The sequence below is a fragment of the Heterocephalus glaber genome, unplaced genomic scaffold, assembly GCF_053883595.1.
Source record: "Heterocephalus glaber isolate CG9 unplaced genomic scaffold, H.glaber_assembly_v1.0 deba00001610, whole genome shotgun sequence".
Classification (NCBI taxonomy): Eukaryota; Metazoa; Chordata; class Mammalia; order Rodentia; family Bathyergidae; genus Heterocephalus; species Heterocephalus glaber.
In genome coordinates this window covers 2,893,110-2,912,837 of record NW_028258381.1, presented here as the reverse complement: position 1 = coordinate 2,912,837, position 19,728 = coordinate 2,893,110, and the positions used below count along the sequence as shown (strand labels likewise).

The 19,728-nt window shown below is 36.4% G+C and overlaps 1 protein-coding gene across 16 annotated transcripts in view; it reads right to left on the bottom strand.

The window, feature by feature from the left end:
* Mlip (muscular LMNA interacting protein) overlaps positions 1 to 19,728 on the bottom strand; it is a 297,907-nt gene that overhangs the window by 26,441 nt on the left and 251,738 nt on the right. For 14 of the 16 annotated variants that reach the window (XM_087195995.1, XM_087195985.1, XM_087195993.1 and 11 more), the window contains one exon: positions 16,835 to 17,035. The exons of the other annotated variants lie outside the window; for them this stretch is intronic. In XM_087195995.1, coding sequence (XP_087052121.1) covers positions 16,835 to 17,035 — 201 coding nt within the window. The remainder of the gene's footprint in view (positions 1 to 16,834; positions 17,036 to 19,728) is intronic. 16 annotated transcript variants of the gene reach the window in all.

The window sequence follows — 19,728 nt, the reverse complement described above, 5'->3', positions numbered from 1 at the left end:
TTTATAAAATGGAATACTACTCAGCCATAAAAAAGAGAAACTAGAGACATTTATAGCTAAATGGATGCATATTGAGGCCATACTCTTAAGTGAAATAAATAGGACACACGTGTAAATACCTAATAGTTTCTCTAGTGTGAGAAACTGAAAGTGTAAATAAGGATACACACGAATGAAATGGCCTAATAACGTATTTCTCGGATTGTGTTTTCATCACATGTCATATGACTGTATCGAAATTTAAATTAGGGAGAAGTTTGGCTTATGTGGAGTCTGCTAACTTACTGGAGTTTTTTGTTCCAGAACATTATTTGTTCAATGTTGGTTTTGGGGATCTTTCTGAAACAAATCACATCTTCTGGTGTCTTATTGGCGTTTGAGATGCTTCTTTAAGTTATATGGAAAAATGTTTAAGTGCTTTCCAGTTTTGTTTTGGTTGAGTTCTACTGTATTTGAATATTATTGTAGTTTTTTTCCCCTTGCATTGTTCTTCTTTCAGTGGTTTAAATTTTTTGTATGTGTGTGTGTTTTATAATAAAGTTATTTTATTAAACAAAAAGAGGCTTGGCTATGTCTTAAAGATTTTCTCTGCATTTGCCCAAATATTTAAAAAGATTAGGAAAAATTAGTATTTATGTAAATACTCATGTAAATATTATTTTTAGAATTTAAAGGAACAGAATCTATGTTTGGTGATTCCCGGAGGTTTACAAACTTGTCTATCCTACTAATTCCTTGTGTCACCTGGATATATTACTTTGTATCCCAGTTTCAGTTTCCTGATCTTTAAAATCCAGGACCTATATATGTGTGTCCCAGTTCCTCTTCTACTCTGATAATTCATTGCTTCTCTGACATTTAAACAAAAACATACTGGTTGATAAATGACCAAAGAAAAGTTCTTTAATTTTGGAATTTCCTGTTCTAAGCCACACAGAGCAGAGGTAGGAGTTGTGTTCACAGGATGGGAAAGAGGACACCTCAGGGAGCATAACTCAAAGTCTTTAATGTTAGTCCTCAGTTCTGCCATTTATTTCTTGTATGAACTTTTATAAACATTATGAAGCTTCACAGCATTCCTTTGTGTAATCCCTGGGTATTATCACATGTTCAGTTGATAATACATAGTAACTAATACCCGTCATTTAATATGCACACAGTTTTTATAAGCCACAGAACATTCACTGTTGAGTGCTGATTGTTAGTACATTGTATTGAAGTCTAAATTCTAAGAGTAACAAAAAAAAAACCAAATAAATGTTCTGGTCTGATCTTTGTAACTGATATTCTGAGATATAATAACTAAAAACTCAAAAATTGGACAGACTTTTTATTCTTGATCTTTCATCTTCTAAGCTGGGAGGCAATAGGATTTGTTAGGACATGTTAGGATTTTTCTTACCAAAGACCACTTACTAAAAACATCATAATGGATTTTTTTTGCTGTTTGGTATACATTCAGCCTGTTTAAAACAAATACCATCACCTGTTGTTTACTCGTATTTTTCACCTTGAGCTGTTTCAGAGGGAGAGAACCCCCTCCCTGGGGGATTAACCATACCACTCACTGTTTTTAGTGCACAAAAAAATTTATATAATGAAAATGGAACAAAATTTATATTCCAACCCCATTTTAGCACACAAAATAAACTGCAGGCATTGAAATTGGAATTAACAAAAAAGCATATTTGTTATTCTCATCTAGTTTCTAAGAGTACAATTAGTTGCTTAGTACTACCGACAAAACATCATTTTCAATTGTTCTCAATATCACACTGCTTTAGTAAAATCATGAACCAAATATCTGTTTCTTCATGAAAGATAATATTGGTGAACGATTTTCTCTCTTCTTTATCTTTATCGTCTGTAGAACACAAAGAGTGTTTACATTTTATTCCAGTGTTGAGATAGGATAGGAGAAATAAAAATAGGTGGAAAGGAAATAAAGAAATCAAGATTTTTAAAGTTGCACTATTAAGAAAATCTGCATCTTTAAGACAAGCTTTTTTCCTACTTCTGGAGGCCACCTGACCGTGTGACTCCCCTCTTTTGGCCTGTACAGAGAACAGATTTAAACTCCTAAAGGTGCTGTACAATAACCTTTAAATTTCCAGACACTAGATCCATCCTTTTCACCTGCAAATTGCTCTTTCCTCCAGCCCCAAAAGCAGCAGGGCATCTCAGCTTCACACAGATCTCAACTTCAAAGAGCAGATCTCAACATGGAACACATACCTCAACTTCAAACGCACACAATGGGAACACACATCCTAGCTCACCTGTCTTGAAGACAGCCTTTAAATGTGCCCTGCCCCAGCTTGGAGCACCCACACGCCCCTCCAGAGTGTGCTCTGTACTGTGTCTTTGCCTAATGAATCTTTCTCATACCTCTCTTACTGATGCATCCTGAAAATTCTTTTTCCACGACGAGAGTTGGCAAACCTAAGGGTTATTTTAAAAGGGTGGGTTAAGTTCTTTATTTCAGCCTCAGGGACCACAGACTCAATGCAGTGACTGTGTGAAAAGTAGATGAATGTATGTTAAGATTCTCAACTTTGTAAGTATTCTTCTGATCCTGCCTCTACTGTATTACCATCCCAGCTCCTCCTCATTGGTAGTCAGTTACCCCAAGAGTGTAGAAAATCTATCCCAGATCCCAGCACTGTGCCAACACCTTTGAACCATTGCATTGCAAGGATTTGGAAAAGTGTTCAAGAGGAGGAATAGGTCTGACCATGACAGGACCAAGCATGGGCCATCCCTCTCCACAGATCCCTAGTGGCCCCACTCTGCTCTCTGCTAACACTACACTCCCAGTGGCATCACTGGGTTTGGGGATGGGCACAGCAGTGGTTCAGGAGAAAGGGTATTTGAATGGCTAGCAGACAGAAGAGCTAACTGGAGAGCTAACTGGAGAGCTAACTGGAGACCTAACTGGAGAGCTCCCTAACTGGAGAGCTGCCACTCTCATGGTGCCTGTACACTCCCATATTCCTGGACTGAACCCCATTTCTAAACCGTGAGTTCACCAAGTGACTGTTTCTCCCTATTTCTTGTATACTGTCTACTAGACTCTAACTTGCTCTCACTGAAGCCATGTGAGGATCTGAGGGGCCAACAATCTCCCCCTTCTGGAAAAAAAAATCTGTCTTCTTTTTTTACATCCAACTATGTTCTTGCTAGAACCATGAACTAACAACCATGGTAGTTCTTTATTCAAACCTGAAACCATAAAATGGGTGGAGTAGTTACTGATTACTAAGAATCCCATTAAAAATTCTACACTGCCAGGAGATTTTAGCAATTCTGACTTGTGAGATCTCATGAAAATTAGGATAAAAATGTTCATAAGATTACTATGTCTAATATGTCACCTAAATTTTATAAACTATTAAAATCTCATTCAAATGTGGGACCATAAAATATATTACCTGGTATGCAAGGACTCAGAATGTTTGACAAATAAAGATCTTTTAAAACATCCTTGCATCAAACATTTAAATAAGAAGAGAAGAAAATCCAGAAGGATGGTACAAGAAATATAGGAAGGACAAAAAAATCATTGTGAGTGTGTCATTGCCACAAATACAAAACAACACAGACAAAAGCAAAAAGAAAATACCATGAAAAAGAAAGAAAGAAACTATAACCATAACATACCAGAAATATACACCACTGCAATGTGATAGAAGGGGATGGGAGGGACATATGTAGTTGTCTTATTAAGAGAAGATACTGATACTGAGGTAGATACATGTGCATTTGGATCCTAAGGTAAGACCACCCATGACAACAGAATAGAATGAGTAAGCTTTAAATTAATAAATAAAAACTACATATCTCCAACAGGTAACTGAAAAGATAAATAGTGATGGAAAGAGTCAAACAATATGACAGAATCTAGGTCATGTAATGAGATGATCTTATTTAGAGAAATTTCTCAGGATCAGAAGCTAGAAGTGTAGTTCAGTGGCAGAACACACACTTAGCATGCAAAGGGCCCTGGGCTCAATCTTCAGCACATGTGCACGCACGCGCAAGCGCACACACACACACACACACACACACAAAATCAAGATCAGAAAGTATGTGACCAATAAATGACACACAAACAAAAGTCATGGGAAGCTAAATATCAATGCAGGAAAATGGTTTATCTCTCCAATATGCATCAAAATAAAACTTAAATAGTAATCATCTCCTTACCTTAAAAGGAATTCAAGGCAAAATATTTTAAGTTGTAATAAAGAAATGATATACTGATTTTTAAAAATCAATGAAGTCAAACACTGGGAAAATCTTACAATTTAGAGGGTGTATTTTTAGTAATATATGTTTATGATGTGGTAGCTTACTATTCATTGCCATCCTCCTTGCTTCAAACCACACTTCTCTTTCCAGTTAGCAAATTCTTAATTTTTAAAATGATGTTACTAACAGTGTCACAATGAAGTATTTTAGCAAGATGTTATGTGTTCAGTGCCAGACAACAAATGAGCTCTGGGACAGATGATTTTGTCACAAAGATTAAGACAAAAAAGAGAAATGTGGATGAGTAATTGTTCTCAGTTTCCTGGAAGAAATTTAAAAGTCAATTGTTTAAACTAAGAACATTTTAATAACATTGATTGCAATTAGACAATCAGAAACATGGCCAGATCCAAATGCCAATCTGCCATTGAGGCATCTATTGCAAAAATGCTCTTTTTGCCCTTTGGTGGAGAATTTAGCTAAGTAGGGCTGGGAGAATAGTACTTCATTTTGTAGAACTGCTTCTCTTAAGATACCTGCTGATTGGCATTCACTTTAATGTTAAAAGTCCAATTAATTTCCATTTACCATTTGAACAGAATGTTCTTAATGAACATATTAAACAAATCCATCCACTCTGAAAACAATTTGGCATCAGCAAATGTTGCCTGTGTTTTGGTTTTCTGAAAAATCTCAAAACATTAAAAACCCATTTTGAGTTTGATGAAGTTTTTTTCCTATTCCACCCACCTCAAAGGTTTTCTCTTCTAATGCATCATAATAGTTATCCAATTCCCATTACCTCCAAAAAGTGTCAGAAAACTTTTAGAATTGAGTAGCGGGTAGTTCATCTCTATGATGATCAAAAATGAATTAATTACCTTTGCTTACACAGAAAGATTTCTAATTATAAATGCAATTAGAATCCATCAAACATGCTTAATGTAGTAGTTAGAAGAATCTGCCTCCAAAATTCAAGATCACTTCTTGAATTTTTTTCTTTTCAGGCAAGTGGCTCCCTCAGTGCCTAATTTTTGTTTTGTTTTGTTTTGGTTTCACTTTGAGGTGGAGCCTCTCTATCTGACTATCCTGGGCATCTTTAGCTCCCGGGATCAGGCAGCTCTCCTGCCTGCTGTCCAAGTGCCGGGACTACATGTGCACAGCCCTGGGACCTGGTACAGTACCTCTGTGTCAGAGTGTGAGATGTCCTCTTTGTCACTAACCCATCTGCCACTGTGGCTGCCAAAGAATGTTGGTACCTGGGGACAAAATGTGAGAAACACTGTGGGCTTCATGATAAACCTAGGCTTGCCAGTAACTTGTGCTGTGACAGTGCGTCTGTGACTCGCATCGCTCACCTTCCGTTTTCCTACTGGAAGGAGCTGCATGAGCTCAGTGCTAGTCATGGTGCTGTTGAGCAGGTGGAGCCTCTGATTCCAGGACAGGAATCATGGTAGGGTCACTGCTTCATGACAGATGTGGGGGAGAGGCTCTTAAATGTCAGTCAAGCACCACCTCTGAAACTGTTCTGTGGAACTTTATACAGATTATCCATACTTCCTAATGTCCCCATTCTTTATATATAAACGGAAATAAAACCTACTTTATGATCATTTTGAAATTTAAATAAGATAGTCTCTATAAAGTGGCAAGTTATCTACTTTTTCTAAATATTTGTTTCTTTCTTATAAAATTTCAGAGACTCCTCCACTCACTTCTGATTTCTTCTCTCAGCTTAGCTAGTACAGTCTGAACAGGAAGGTGGCAGGTATCTGGCAGCCTTACTTCTCCCAGACTGCATGACAGCTCCTGATGCAAGGGCTTCGCTGGCACTCTGACCCTCTGTCCTTTTCCCTGCACCTGCCTCATTCCTTCAATTCCCCGGCTGGCCATCCTCCCCCATGCTGTTTCTTCTCCCTGGAATGCCCAATCTGCCCCATCTTTACTGCTGTTCAGATTTCAGACAAACATTATTTCCATGTTTGGTCTCCTGATCCATCAGGAGCTCCGTGGTGTCACTCATACCTTCCCGAATATCTTCTGCATGTTGTCACAAGTAATTAATCGATTATTCTCTTCTAATTTCTGTTTTTCTTAGGTACAAGAATGTCTCTGTCTGCGTGACTGGCACTGGGGAGCAAGCACAGGGCACCTGATGGATACTCCACAAATCTTTATAAATGAATAAATAATTTTACTTTGTTGATTTCTGGTCTCCAGGATTCCTAGAAATCACATTGGAATAAAAAAGTTTCAAAGTCTATGCTCTTTGCTTTGCATAAAGAATGAGATAGGGAGGTTTTTATAACCTTGAACCAAATTGTTTCATTTGGTGTTCCTTTTATCAGTTTGAAGCTCTGTGCAGCTGTGAATGGCTTCTCTCGAAGGAGTGTCGCTTTAGTCCTAATGTATACCTATAAAAGACTTTTCACACCTCTAGATCTAAATATTTACAGCTTACATCAGAAAAACAAATTGTTATTTCAAAGTTCTCTCAGCCTTTGAACCTCGGGTGAAGGCTAGAATTACTTTAGACTTTTTCCCTCTCCACATACACCATAATCTGCTTCACCATCTGTGGATTGATCTTTGTTAAAATATCAGAGGAAACCTCAGAAAAGAACTCCCTTTCAGAAGAGCTACTAAAACATTTAACTCATACTGAGCAACTTGCCTATAACATTTTAATTCCTTTACTGGGTTTCTGCAGATGCAGTCTTTGAGTACCAATGCAATGATAATACCAGGTAAAGTAGTCTCAATAATGTTAACAATACAAACTTTATAAATGTATCCTACCTGAAAACAAGAGGAAAAATGGAAAAAAAGAAAGTGAATGAAGAAGTCAGTATTTATAGAGTGAAATATCCGAAGAGCTTAGGGAGAAGATACCCTCAGCCTGGGCAGCAGAGTGCAGCCAGTCTGGGTGGCACCCTCACACCTGCCCATCATGGGCCTGAACTCTGCCTACCTGTCTTGCCTTCTTCCCACACTCAAAACACCAAGAGAGAGGCTGCAGAGTAGCGCTGCCAACCCCTAATATTCTATGATGAGAAAACCAAAGGAGTTACCTATTGCCATTGCTCCCCACCCATTCCCTAAACAGCATATTCCTCATTAAAAATAAACTTTGCTAGGAAGCATCCCTCACTATTCTAATAGATGATTCACCCATGGCTTATGGTAATTGAGGTGATTCTTATGTAGGAATAATTAATTGAATTGGCCTGAAAACATTTCCATTGTGTTTACCGCCTGCCCACCCCCCTTCATTACAGACTATATATTTACTCTCCAACTGCAATCTCAGGAGCAGCTGCTGAGAGAAAAAGCTAATGAAAACTGACCAGTAAGTATTGTGTTGCTATATCATGAAGGTAAATACACTGCAAGTAACATACTTTTATCTTTGTAGCTAAAATACAATTCTAACATAAAATATTCATATAATGTAATATCTTTCCTATGAAAAAAGCACTTAAATCTCTTAAAAATTAAATCATAAGAAAGTACATGCTGAGAACTATGGTAGTCTTTCAAAGAGAAATAAAATTTAATAATTTAAGTAGTGTGCAGGAAAAATATGTGCCTTATGTTTCTGTGTCTGAAGACTAGATATCTAAACACTTAAATCCAACTGCAAATGTTACAAGTGCATGGAGACCTTAGTAACATAACCCAACATTTTGTGATTTATTCTAATAAAGTGCCTTGTTACCTAAGCAAATAAATACACTACATAAGTTATATTTCCTTTTATTTACTGGTGAGGGATTTTTGACATTTAAAAATATTTTAATTGACGTAAAAATGTTTGGGTCTCGTGATATATCAATACATGTATACATTATAGTGTTCAAATGAGGGTAAGTATATCCGTGTCCTCGAATATTTTTCATTTCCTTATGGAAGAAAATTTCAAAGTCTTCTCTTCTAGCTTGTTTAAAACACACGATTAATTTTTGTTATGCATAGTCACCACCACTCCCAGTGCAATAGAACACCACAATTTCCTTCCTCCACCTAACTAAAGTTCAATAGCTGTTTCCAACCTTCCTCCATCCCCCTTTTTCTGGAAGTTTTATGAGAAAAAAATCAATTATAATCTAGCTCTAACAAAAACACACACACACACACACACACACACACACTCTACACGTACATGCATACAAAATACCAAAGCAACTTTGGGGAGAAAGTGCAAAAACAAAGAAATACACATGAAATACTTTAGCCCAGTTCCATAGGGTCAGAAAACAGACCAAGAAATGGGAATTAAAGAGAACATAAATGCATAAATCAGAAAGCATTAAAAGAATAACTAGGTTATAATGAAAGGGAAATGACATTTAAGATGAGGGCAGTTAGGTTGAGGGATGATTTCTTTACTGTAGTACCAAAATCCTAGTAATAAAGCTGATGATGAAAAATGCATCAAGCTGAGTATGCAAGTGGAAATGTTCATGTCTTCCTTGCAGATATCCTCTTAAGTATCCCAGATAGAAGATTTTATGCTGTTTGCTCTGTTTTGCCATTTTACAGGTAAGGAAGCTAAAGAGTTTGAGCTATTTTTTAAAATAGAGCATAAAACAATTCACTGAGTCAACAAAAGGAATTCAGCAATGATCTCTTATTATAAGAGTTTCTGCCACTGAACTTTACCTTGAATTCCACTACAGGTAGAGTAACTACAGTTACTAATAAAATCAGGACACTTTTGATAATGAAAGGGGATACTATAAAAATTAAAATCGTATCATTTAAGAAATACTGAATGATGGAGATGGTTATAGTGGTACACATAAAATCTTTCTTTTCCGCAAAACACTTTAAAAATAAAATTCCAAATTATGACATTTTATATACAGGTACAAATTCCCTATGATGAATATGATCCTTATGTATGGAAAACATGTAGCAATAAAAAAGACAAAAAATTTTCTTAAAAGAAAACATTATGTATGTTATTAAAATATTGCAGACTGATGCAGACCCTTGGTCAGGCACATAGACATGTACTTTCCTGTTTATATGGGAGACCTCAAGGTCTTGCCTTCACCTCAAGCAATAAAGACAGCAGCCTAGGGATCTGCAGGCAAGAGCAGGAGTGGGCAGGGCTCTGGTGGGATTTTCAGAGAGAGAATAGAGGGGGAGAACAACACTGTCTGGCTCTGAAGAGACAGCTACAGCAGAATGGATTTTTCAATAGGCTGCTGTAGAGTTAAACATTGAAATACTCAAATTGAAAGTGTGAGGAAAGCTAGAGCTAGTCCTTGCATGAAGAGATACAACTAAATTTAATAGCATTGGAACACACAGAGGCTATGTATACAAAGAAATCCATCATACTACATATCTCACTTATGTAGCATGGGGAGATGCTAAATAAAGTGGTGTGCAGTTGCCAGGCAGGCACAAAAATAATGCACTTTTAGAAAACTAAAAGTAAAAATATTCACACTAGAGCTTCACAATCGGTTATACAATTGACAAACAGGCCTCCTTTCTCAAACATTCCAGCTAAGAAAAACTATAAAGTGTATTACGTCTGTATTAGACATTTTCTTTGCAAATCTATTGTTCAATTGAAATGTAAATGAAATTAAAGATGGTGGTGCACATCCATCATGTAAAAAGCAGGCACCATCTCTAAGGTGGATTTAAGGCTAATTTTTAAGGCATATACTCAGCTTCTATTTAAAACTATAATTTAAAATAATTCTGTACAATGAAATGGGGAATATATATGGGAATAAATTCCATTCCATTTATTTCAATTTGAATTTCCAAATTGTAATATTTCCCTTTGTGCTATAGGAATAGGATTAAATGGGGGAAGGCTAGGACTTATGAGGCCTGTATATCGGGGGAGGGCAGAGATGGAGCAACGAGGGAGGGTTGTGATGATAGTGAATAGCAAAGAGTGAATTCTGTGTGTTTTTGCTGTAGCACTGAAATGAAAAGATATTAGCTTTGGCTGTTCACAAAGTAGAGTGTCATGATTTTCAGTGTTTGAGAGAAAATTGATGGAAAGAGTTTGCAGTACTTGACATGTATTTGCATGCACAAAATAAATTTATTTGTCCAGCTTAAAAAAAAACTAAAAGTAAAAGAAAGGGGCTACGTGGTCACACAGTAGGCATCAAAATAATATGTTTTTTGAAAACTGAAAGAGAAAATAGATACCCTTGAGGATGACTATGAATTTTCTCCTGGGGCTTCAAAGCTGCTCTCCAACAGTAAAGATTCTATACTTGCTTATAAAACCTCTCAAACTTTCACAGTGAACAGAACCTTCCTGCTTAGGAAACCCTAGCCTTCCTCCTGCCTGCAGATCACCATTGTCATACTGACTATGGAGCCTTCATCCCTCTCCTCATTGGCCATGTGCTTTCCTTCTGATTACTGCTGCACATTGGCAGATTAGGCTGTCCAGGGCAGCAATCACGAGAAAGAAGCTCCTGTGTAGGTGGCCTGTAGTTGTATTCATTAAGAGAGAAAAAATACAGTGGGGATAAGAAAGAGAAAAACAGTGTAGTCAACTAAGAAATTAAGTTGGAATGTTTAAAGTAGCCAGAAGAATTGGAATTGGGGGTTAAGAAGACCTATGGACCTCAAAGATGGTAAGAGTAGAAGATTGAAGAAATTAGGTGAGGTGGATAGAGAAAAGAACAAAAGTTATGGAGAACAATAAACTTTCTACTAACATGCTTTATGTATATATTAGTTTTCTCACCTAGGGCCAAGAAAGTAGTTGAGGTGCTTCTGGTGATATATCAATGATTTTTACAAAGAGTAATCTTTCTAAAAGAACTAAATTTTCTACCACAAAGCACAGACTGCAAAAGGTCTTAATCTAGACAAGCAGATGTGTTGTACATGGTACTCCACTACTTGAAAGATTAAAAAAATTAAATGCATTTCAAAATAGAAAGAAAGTTGGGAAAGTGTCTATAGATGAGATACAATTTTAAGATAGTAACCCTCAAACCCAGATACATATTTCCTTTGTCACTTTTATCCCTTCACCAATATGCATAGCCCAATGAGGCAAAGTTGAGACTTTTAGGAGCCTAGACTTCAAATATAGATCAGAAACATAAGTGTGGATATATACATATCCATATTCAGATATCTCTATAGAGAGAAAAGAATAAAAGTCATAGGAAAAGTTCTATACATAAATATGTATGTTATATGTTCAACAAATCATTGATACACAGATGTTGCCTTTTTACCACCAACCAGCCCCTGTACGTCCAGCTTCCTGTCTGCTTTCCTTTCCCTCTGGGATCTTCCTGGGGACTAATGCTATCCCTCTCGGGGCTCTGTCTCAGGTAAGGACTATCAGAACTTCCCTCCCTCACCTCAGCTTGAATGCACAGCTTGGATCCTGTGTTCTCCAGTGACTTTTCATAGTTCCTCCACAAGATCCAGTTCAGGTTTCCAGCAGGTAACTTGTTAGCCTCTAACACACCCTTTATTAGATGCCTTCTCTTCCTGGCCTCAGCGTCCCGGTCCCCTAACAGTGTTTCCTGGAACCACTTCCCAGAATAACCATTCATACCTGAAATCACTTCTCAGAGACACCCAAAGATACAATAGATTCTTATAATTCACATTTATACCAACCAATCAATAAATAACTTGTGTTAAGTGTGTTTCTATTTAAAGGACATATTTAACATATGACAAATTCAGTGACAATGAACTCCTAGCCAACAGGAGTGCAATTCATGCCTTAAGAAGCTTAACCTCTAACCTTATTTGGCTGTAAGACATGTCACAGCCTGTTTGTGGGTAGAAACTAGACAGCACCTCAACATCAGAATTGAAGCAAAATTGAAGCTCATTTCACTAGTACTAGATAGATTGCAAAAGGGTGATTGTTTACAACACAACAGCTGTGGCAAAAAGCAGCCTCATTTAACCTAAGCTGGGAATATGTGCAGGGATCACCCAAATTTTTCCATTTATGTGTACCCACAAATGATCTGAAGAGCAAGTCAAGGGCAGACGATGTTAATGTAGGGTTACAAATGTACTGTAGCTAGCAGCGAACTCACAAATAGGGACTTCTCATATTCCCTATGCCTAAGAGGGCAGAAACAGAAAAGCAGAAAAGGAATTAAGGCAGGTAAGATGGTGGCTCTAACATAGCCTCAAAAGTTCTCTTGGGTTCACATCCAGGTAACAAGGTTTTCCCATGTATGCCAGAGGGGCATGAAAGTAACTGACCTGGAGCCCGAAAGGCATGCCATGCAAGTGAAGAACAAAGGAAGCAGTAAGTATGATACCCATGATGGTCAGGTACCAGGCCAAAGTAAGGACACTCCAGTAGATGTCAGAGCCTGCATATAGGGAAGGAAAATAAATCACTCGTCTTCTCATCCCTACCCACCTCTGCTCCCTTATCTAGGAACACCAAAAGATGCAAATTGGAGGCAGCCCTCTACAAAAGAGATATGTGTCTTTTTTACTAAACTTATTTAAAACATATTGGGAAACTCACAAGCTGGTTCAGATTTAGTACCTGCTTAAAATAGAAATGATCGTGATTACTCAAACATCTGGGTCTTTTAATGAAAAGTTAGGTTATTTTAGGATTTGTTCATCTTTAGCACATATTTGTTGCCAGGCACATATTGTGGAAAACATGGACACCAAGACAAGCATAACAAATAAACATATATAAGATAACCTATAATATGCACAAGATGCCTTTGCACAGGCAAGGATTACTGAAATTGACAGGAGAAAAAAGATCACTTTGAATACTGATATATGGAGAAACTTCACTAGAAGGTTGGATAACTTGACTAGTTCATAAAGTACAAGAATAGTTTGGATGTGTAAGGGAGAAATAGTAGACTATTTTATATGGGGAGAATGCAGGAGGAATGTGAACGGTAAGGCATGCTCAAAGCATGCCTGCCAGCAAATAAGTAGATCACTTTAAGTAAAGTAAAGAATAATGTGAGATAATATGACAGGCATGGCAAAAGAAGAATTCATTCAACTTGGTGAATGACTAGTTCTAAGGACAAAGCAGAAAAAGCATGAATCATAACAGATGACTTTCGTTTTGAGTTTGGGAACTTAGAATTGCGGTATCAAGCCAGTACAGAACTGGTTTCAGGCAAAGTCAATGAATGTGAGATGACAACATGACATCCCAGGGGAGATGATAAGCATGAGCTGGAAGTAAGAAGCTGGTCCCCAAGGAGAAGCAGAATTGGAAATGTGGATTTTAGACTTCTCAGTGCTAAGATAATCTCTGAGGCCTGCGAATGGGTGAATATCTGAGGTAATTAGAAGGGCAGACAAGCAAGAAAGATCACAAAGAAAGCAAAGAAGGAGCAGTCAGGGAGTCAGAATGTGCATGTATTCTAAGAGAAGAATCGAGAGTGACTCAGGAGGAAATGCTCAACTGTGCTAAGTACCTCAGGGTGGGTAAAAGAGACAGAGAACTGAGGAAATTTAGCTGAATTTTTGCGCAAGCTGTGTACCCTTATAAGAGCAATTTGAATACAGTGATCAAGGTAAGAGTCAGAATGCCTTTGAGAATGATGAAAGCATTTGTTTCCAGAGAAGTGATAGAGACAAGGATTACTGATGATTTTGATAGAAAGCAATTTTTGAAATTGATAGATTTGCAAAATCATCAAGGAAAAGGATAGAACAGTGCTTGTTTTGAGGTTTCTTCATAATAAGAGGACGCACCCAATGGAGAAAGAACAAATGAAGATTCATAACAGCAAGATTTAGTAATAATAAGATCTAAGCTTTGTATGGTTTTTATTATGTCTCAGGTACTGCTCTACATGCCTAACACATAGTTGTCCATTTTATTCTCATAATGCTCCAATGAGGTAAGGATCATTAATATCCCCATTGTAAAGAGAAGTAAAGGGGGCTTATCGAGGGTAAACTACGTGCCCAATAACACCATCTGGAAAAACAGTTTAGAAGAATGCACTGCAGATTCACAAAAGATTAAACCCTGTTGAACATCCTCTATAGCTCAAGGGAAGGGGGGACTCTGGAGCCTGTGAAGTAAAGTCCAGTGTGGTTCTTCAGAGGGAAGGGTAGAAAGGTTTGAATTTGGAGATGAGACCAGTAGGTAAAGCTGTAAGACCAACTTTGGGAACAATGCTAGTGAATGGAGAAAGACTAATTTATATGGCAGGTTCTGTTTTACAATTTTCTGCAAGAAGTATCAAATAAAAAAAGAGAACTCTTGATAAATTACTATGGTATTAGGGCAAAATCTACAACACAAAGTTTGTAAACATAGATATCATAGTGTACTGCTCCTCGCAGTCTGAAAAATCATAAGCTAAAATATGAATGAAATGCTGAGTTTATCCTTGTTCAACAGTTTCAGAAACATCAACAAAATATCCAAAGAATGAGATATTTCATGAACTTAATATCTGTGAAATATAATCATAACCCTATCATAAATGATAATTTATAAGAAAATGGTTCAATTATCAGAATTATTTTTTCCTTAAATTCTTTTATTGGTACATTTTAGGTATACAATATGTTTACATTTATCATTGGATGTTTGTACCTGTACATGATGTATCTTAGTTCTTATTTTTTCCCCATTACCTGTGCACTCTTCACCCCCTCCACCCTTCCCTATTTACATAGACTTTGTTTCCATTTTTTCTTTTCTCATAATTTTTCCTTTCACTTCTTTGCTTTCCCCTTCCCCTCCCACCACCCCTGCCCCTTTGGACCTTTTCTTCCTATTTCAAATTATCAGTTATTCATTTTAATCATTTTAATTCTTATTTACACTTTCAGTTTCTCACACTAGAGAAACTACTTGGTATTTACACATGTGTGTCCTATTAATTATTAACTTTAATAACTAAATGGATTTCATAAATATTGTCAACCATTAAATCATACAGAATTTCAGATAATATAAAATCTTTTTTAAAAATATCATACTTTCACTGATATACTGCCTTTTTTCAAGATCAAAAGACACAACTAGGTCATTAAAATGTCATCCTTAACTTTGTTGGCAGAAAATTAATATTTTGCTTAATTCAGTACTAATCATCATAAATGGCATAAAAGATGGAAAGCTAATTCTTCCGTATGTAACAGTGTTCATTTTTTAAATGATTATTTTTATTCTGGGTTTATGAACATTATTTCTTTAGAAAAAATGTCTTAGGGTTCAAGGAATTTTGTTCAACTGCATCTGGAATATGGCTTTGATTGACTTTTAATTACAAAAAGTATTTCATTAGTGGTGGAGGATTTTCAAGATAAATGCTTCTAAACAAGATTTTGAACTATACAAAGATTCAATTAAAGGTCCAGTTTTATGAGTCAGTTATCATAGAAAATTTCCAGGGTCTGAGAGTCTGTATTAGTGAGGTTGTCCTTATGATAACACTCAGAAAAGCAAGAGGCACTTCTGAGGAAAGCCATAGAGTACTGAATTAGTTACTTTTCTCATCGTTAAGATGAAATACCCACCATCCTCAAGTTAAAGGTAGAAAGATTTATTTCAGCTCACAGTTTTAGATGTTTCAGTCCATAGTAGGCTGGATCCAAGGCAGAGTGGCATAGCAGAGGGGCATCACAGAATAGAAACAGTCCATGGCAGGGTAGGCAGGAGACAGCAGCAGCAAGCAGCAGCAAAGCACCAGCAGCAGAACTCCCTTTCCCTTTTATGCCATCTAGGCTACAAACCTTTTAGGTGGTGCTACCCACACCCAGGGTGGGACTTCCATTACCTACAACCTAAACTATGCTAAGTCAATCAGTAGACTGATTATCATACTCTTAATCCATATTCACACACCCTTAATCCACATTCACATAACCAAGATCCAGCCACATTCAAAAAGCCCCACCTATGAGTGCATGAGGCTTGGGGGGGTGGGGACATCTAAACACAAGTCATAACAAGTATGGATTGTTTGCTTTTAAGAAAACATATAATTTCATTCCAAAGGCAACCATATACAATTTTTTAGAAAATATCTTTGTTTCCTACATGTACTCATATATGTAATGTATCTGTATATATAAGTATATATCCTACATACTGAGAGCATCACAACTTTTGACATATCTAATTGCTATATACTATGAGGCAGATGGGTACACTTTAAAACAAAATGTTAACATTATTTTGCAGTCCTTGCAGTAATTCTAAGTATTTCTTTACCCATTGACTATAATTATAAGTACTGCCTCATCAAGTCAAGGTAATTTAAAAAAGCTTTATAAAACCATTGAACTAAGACTAGAATACAAATTAGTACTGAAATCTTATCAAGTTTTGGGAAAACTCCTGGAATTTTCACACTGAGGTTAGAACATGAAACAATGGGGGACATAAATCAGGAAATGACTTTGAAAGAAAAAATAAAACTATTTCTCAAGGTAATATGTTTTAATACAGACATTTCATATTCTTAATATATTTGAATATTTAATCTTTAAATATTCTTAACCTGTGTTTTCTCCAAATTTAAGTTTTAAAAGGTAAGCATAATGCAGGCTCACAGCACAGAGCAATTCCCATTGCACAGAGGATTCTCACCTTGTCATATGTGTTGTGACTAAGGAGCACGTGAGAGTTCTGCTCATCACACAGTGAGAAGGACAAATGACTGAAGGGTCCTGGGCTAAGACAGTCAGCATATGAGAGGGTTGGAAGATGCAGCAAAGACTTAGCAGGAAGATAGAGTTTAGTCTGATATAAAGGATGGAGCGAAACAGGCCTGGGAGGGACTGTCACATCCTGGGAAGGAGAAAGGCACAAAGAATTTGTTAGTGGATGAGTGCACCTTGAATTCAGTCTATTACAGACATGTGTTAGGACTTCTAACTGATAAGAAGAAAACCTCTCATAAGGAAGTATCCCTCACAAGACACCTGCTTTCAGAGTGTGTGGTTTGTCTCCTTCAAAAACTCCCATCAGTGCCCCACCTCCAGCCTCTTCTAAGCAGCAAAAGAAGATGCTGGAAAGAATCCCCTGAAGGTGTAAACTCACTATTCATGAAAATACTGAGAGGGAAATGTATAAGGAAGAAAACAGTCTATCCAAAGAGGATGGCTAAGCTCAAACAAGTCTTCACTAAAGACATAGGTAGCAGTGAAATTATTTCAACGATGCTTCCAGTTTGGTCTGGAAGCAATCAGAGGAGAAAAGATAGGTCATTTCAGAGGGCACTAAGGTGTGAGCAGAGGCAGTGCATTTAGCTCAAGGCACAGGAAGTTACTGAGTTGAGTTTGGCAGGCCTTAGGGATCAGGAAGGAGTGAGTCTGGAAGAATAATTAAGGTTTTCAATTCTAGGCAGTGATGTCTTAGAGAGCACGAGGTGGTGCAGCCAACAAATGAGTTCAACTAAAGTTGGCCCTTGATATGGAAAGGGAATGACTGTGAGAGCTACTAATTTAGGCCAGAAATTATGTAATTGGAGCAAGGAAACCACAGTGAGAAATCTTGAGCCCATAAAGAAAAGTCACATAAAGAATCTAAACACACATATATCCCAGATCTGCTGCTTCAGACTCTACAGTGCTGAGTAAGAATCTTTTTACTAAGCTGTCTGGGAGATGCTTATGCACACTAGAGTTCAAGAAGCTCAGCCTCAAAGGCTTATATTAATATTCAGGTCTGCTTTTGAGGACAATCTTGCCACTTTCCTGAGGGTGTGGTTTATCTCCACAATGATTCCTTGTTGAAAATAGATATTTTTGCCAACATTGTTGATCAAGAAATGGTACATTTTGATAAGAAAAAATATGAATCTTTTATATATTATATATGATCTGTGGATATCACTAAACTATGTGATTTCTGTCTCTTTGTCATGCTACATAGGTACACAGTACCAATCCGCACCCCATCCCTTGATCATGGAGCTGGAGCACTGCAGAGAGCAATGCCTGGATAAACTCTGCTACAAGCTGGGGTGGAAAGAGAGTTCTCTTTCCATGTTAAAAACAGCCAAATTTCCAGTCCAGCCCATAATACATTTACAGGCAATGGAGAGTGTGACTTGCATAAAGCTGCTTGAAGAGATATGATCATGTGTGTGTTTTATAAATTGGAACTAATATAATGTCCAAAGCTGAGAGAATGAAAAAAGTATAATATATTTATGTACTAGAATATGCAGCTTTTAAGAAATGTTGCTTTCAAAGAATTAAAAAATAAATGTACATATATCTATGAAAGGACAGAGCTATTTTTGCAGACATATAAATATATCTTACATAGTATTTCTGAAGTTTTACATGGAAAGACATAAATTTATGGTGATTGCCCTACAGAAAAACTCCTTAGCACATGAATTTAATGACATGAAGCCTGCTTTATTCACTTTTGTGACTTCAGAGCCAAGCACAAAGCATAAAAAAGTAGGTGATTTATGCATTAATGTTTGAGTTTTAAGTAAATTCAATATTAACCCTACTGTACTCAAATACAACTCTAGTTCATAAGCAATAAAGGAATATATCTTGCAGTGTGTGAAACAGAAATTTAGTATAAAATTATACACATTGATTAAAATGACATTAAACTAACAGGTAATTCAACTGTTAACACAGTATAATTATTATTTTTAAATGTAAGCAATGTATTTTTAAGCCACTAATTAATTTTCTAAAATTTATGCTGAGTGTGTTTGCTACACCAAAAGATGTCCTTTATATATTTTCAAGTTACAGGTTTAAAACCTTCTTTAAAAACTCTTTGGAAATTTTTAAGAAGACTAAAAATTATAATTCTAGGGGCTTAAAGTTTGAAGAATGGGAATCTTAATGTTGTGTGCCTTGAAAGGGTAAACAGCTATGATTTATTTCTATTAGTTTCCTGTTTTCTCTTCTTTTCTCTTCTTTTTACAAATGCAAGTATATATTCTTATTTCATATACACACCACAAGCATACATTTACTATAAAAAGATAGCATCCTCTATATAATATCCTGTATTTTATTTGTACATTTTCAGTTCACTATTATGCAATATTTATCTGTAAATGAAAGCTACTGATTTCCTACCGAGACACAATGAGTTATCTTACTATTTTAATTGTCATTCAGTTGATTGTCTTAGGAGTTTCAGGTATACTACTTAAAATATCAAATTATCTAACAGTGATAAATTTATCACTTATCCTCTCTCTGTTAGTTAATATATTTTCACTTCTCTTTTTGGTTTTATTTTTTTCTCTGTTTTGTTTTTGTTTTAGTCTAATTTTTCTGGCTAATATTTCTCATACTGTTAACCAATAGCCATGCTAATGACAATTTAAATGGAAGACAAGTAATATTTTCCCATTACACATGGTACTTTTAAATTGAAATATATTCTCTTTTTGTCTTATTTCTCAATCACAGATTTTATTATATTATTAACAACTAATTACATATTTTACTTCATATAAAAAGTGAAGTGATTTACTCCATACAAAAAATAATTAA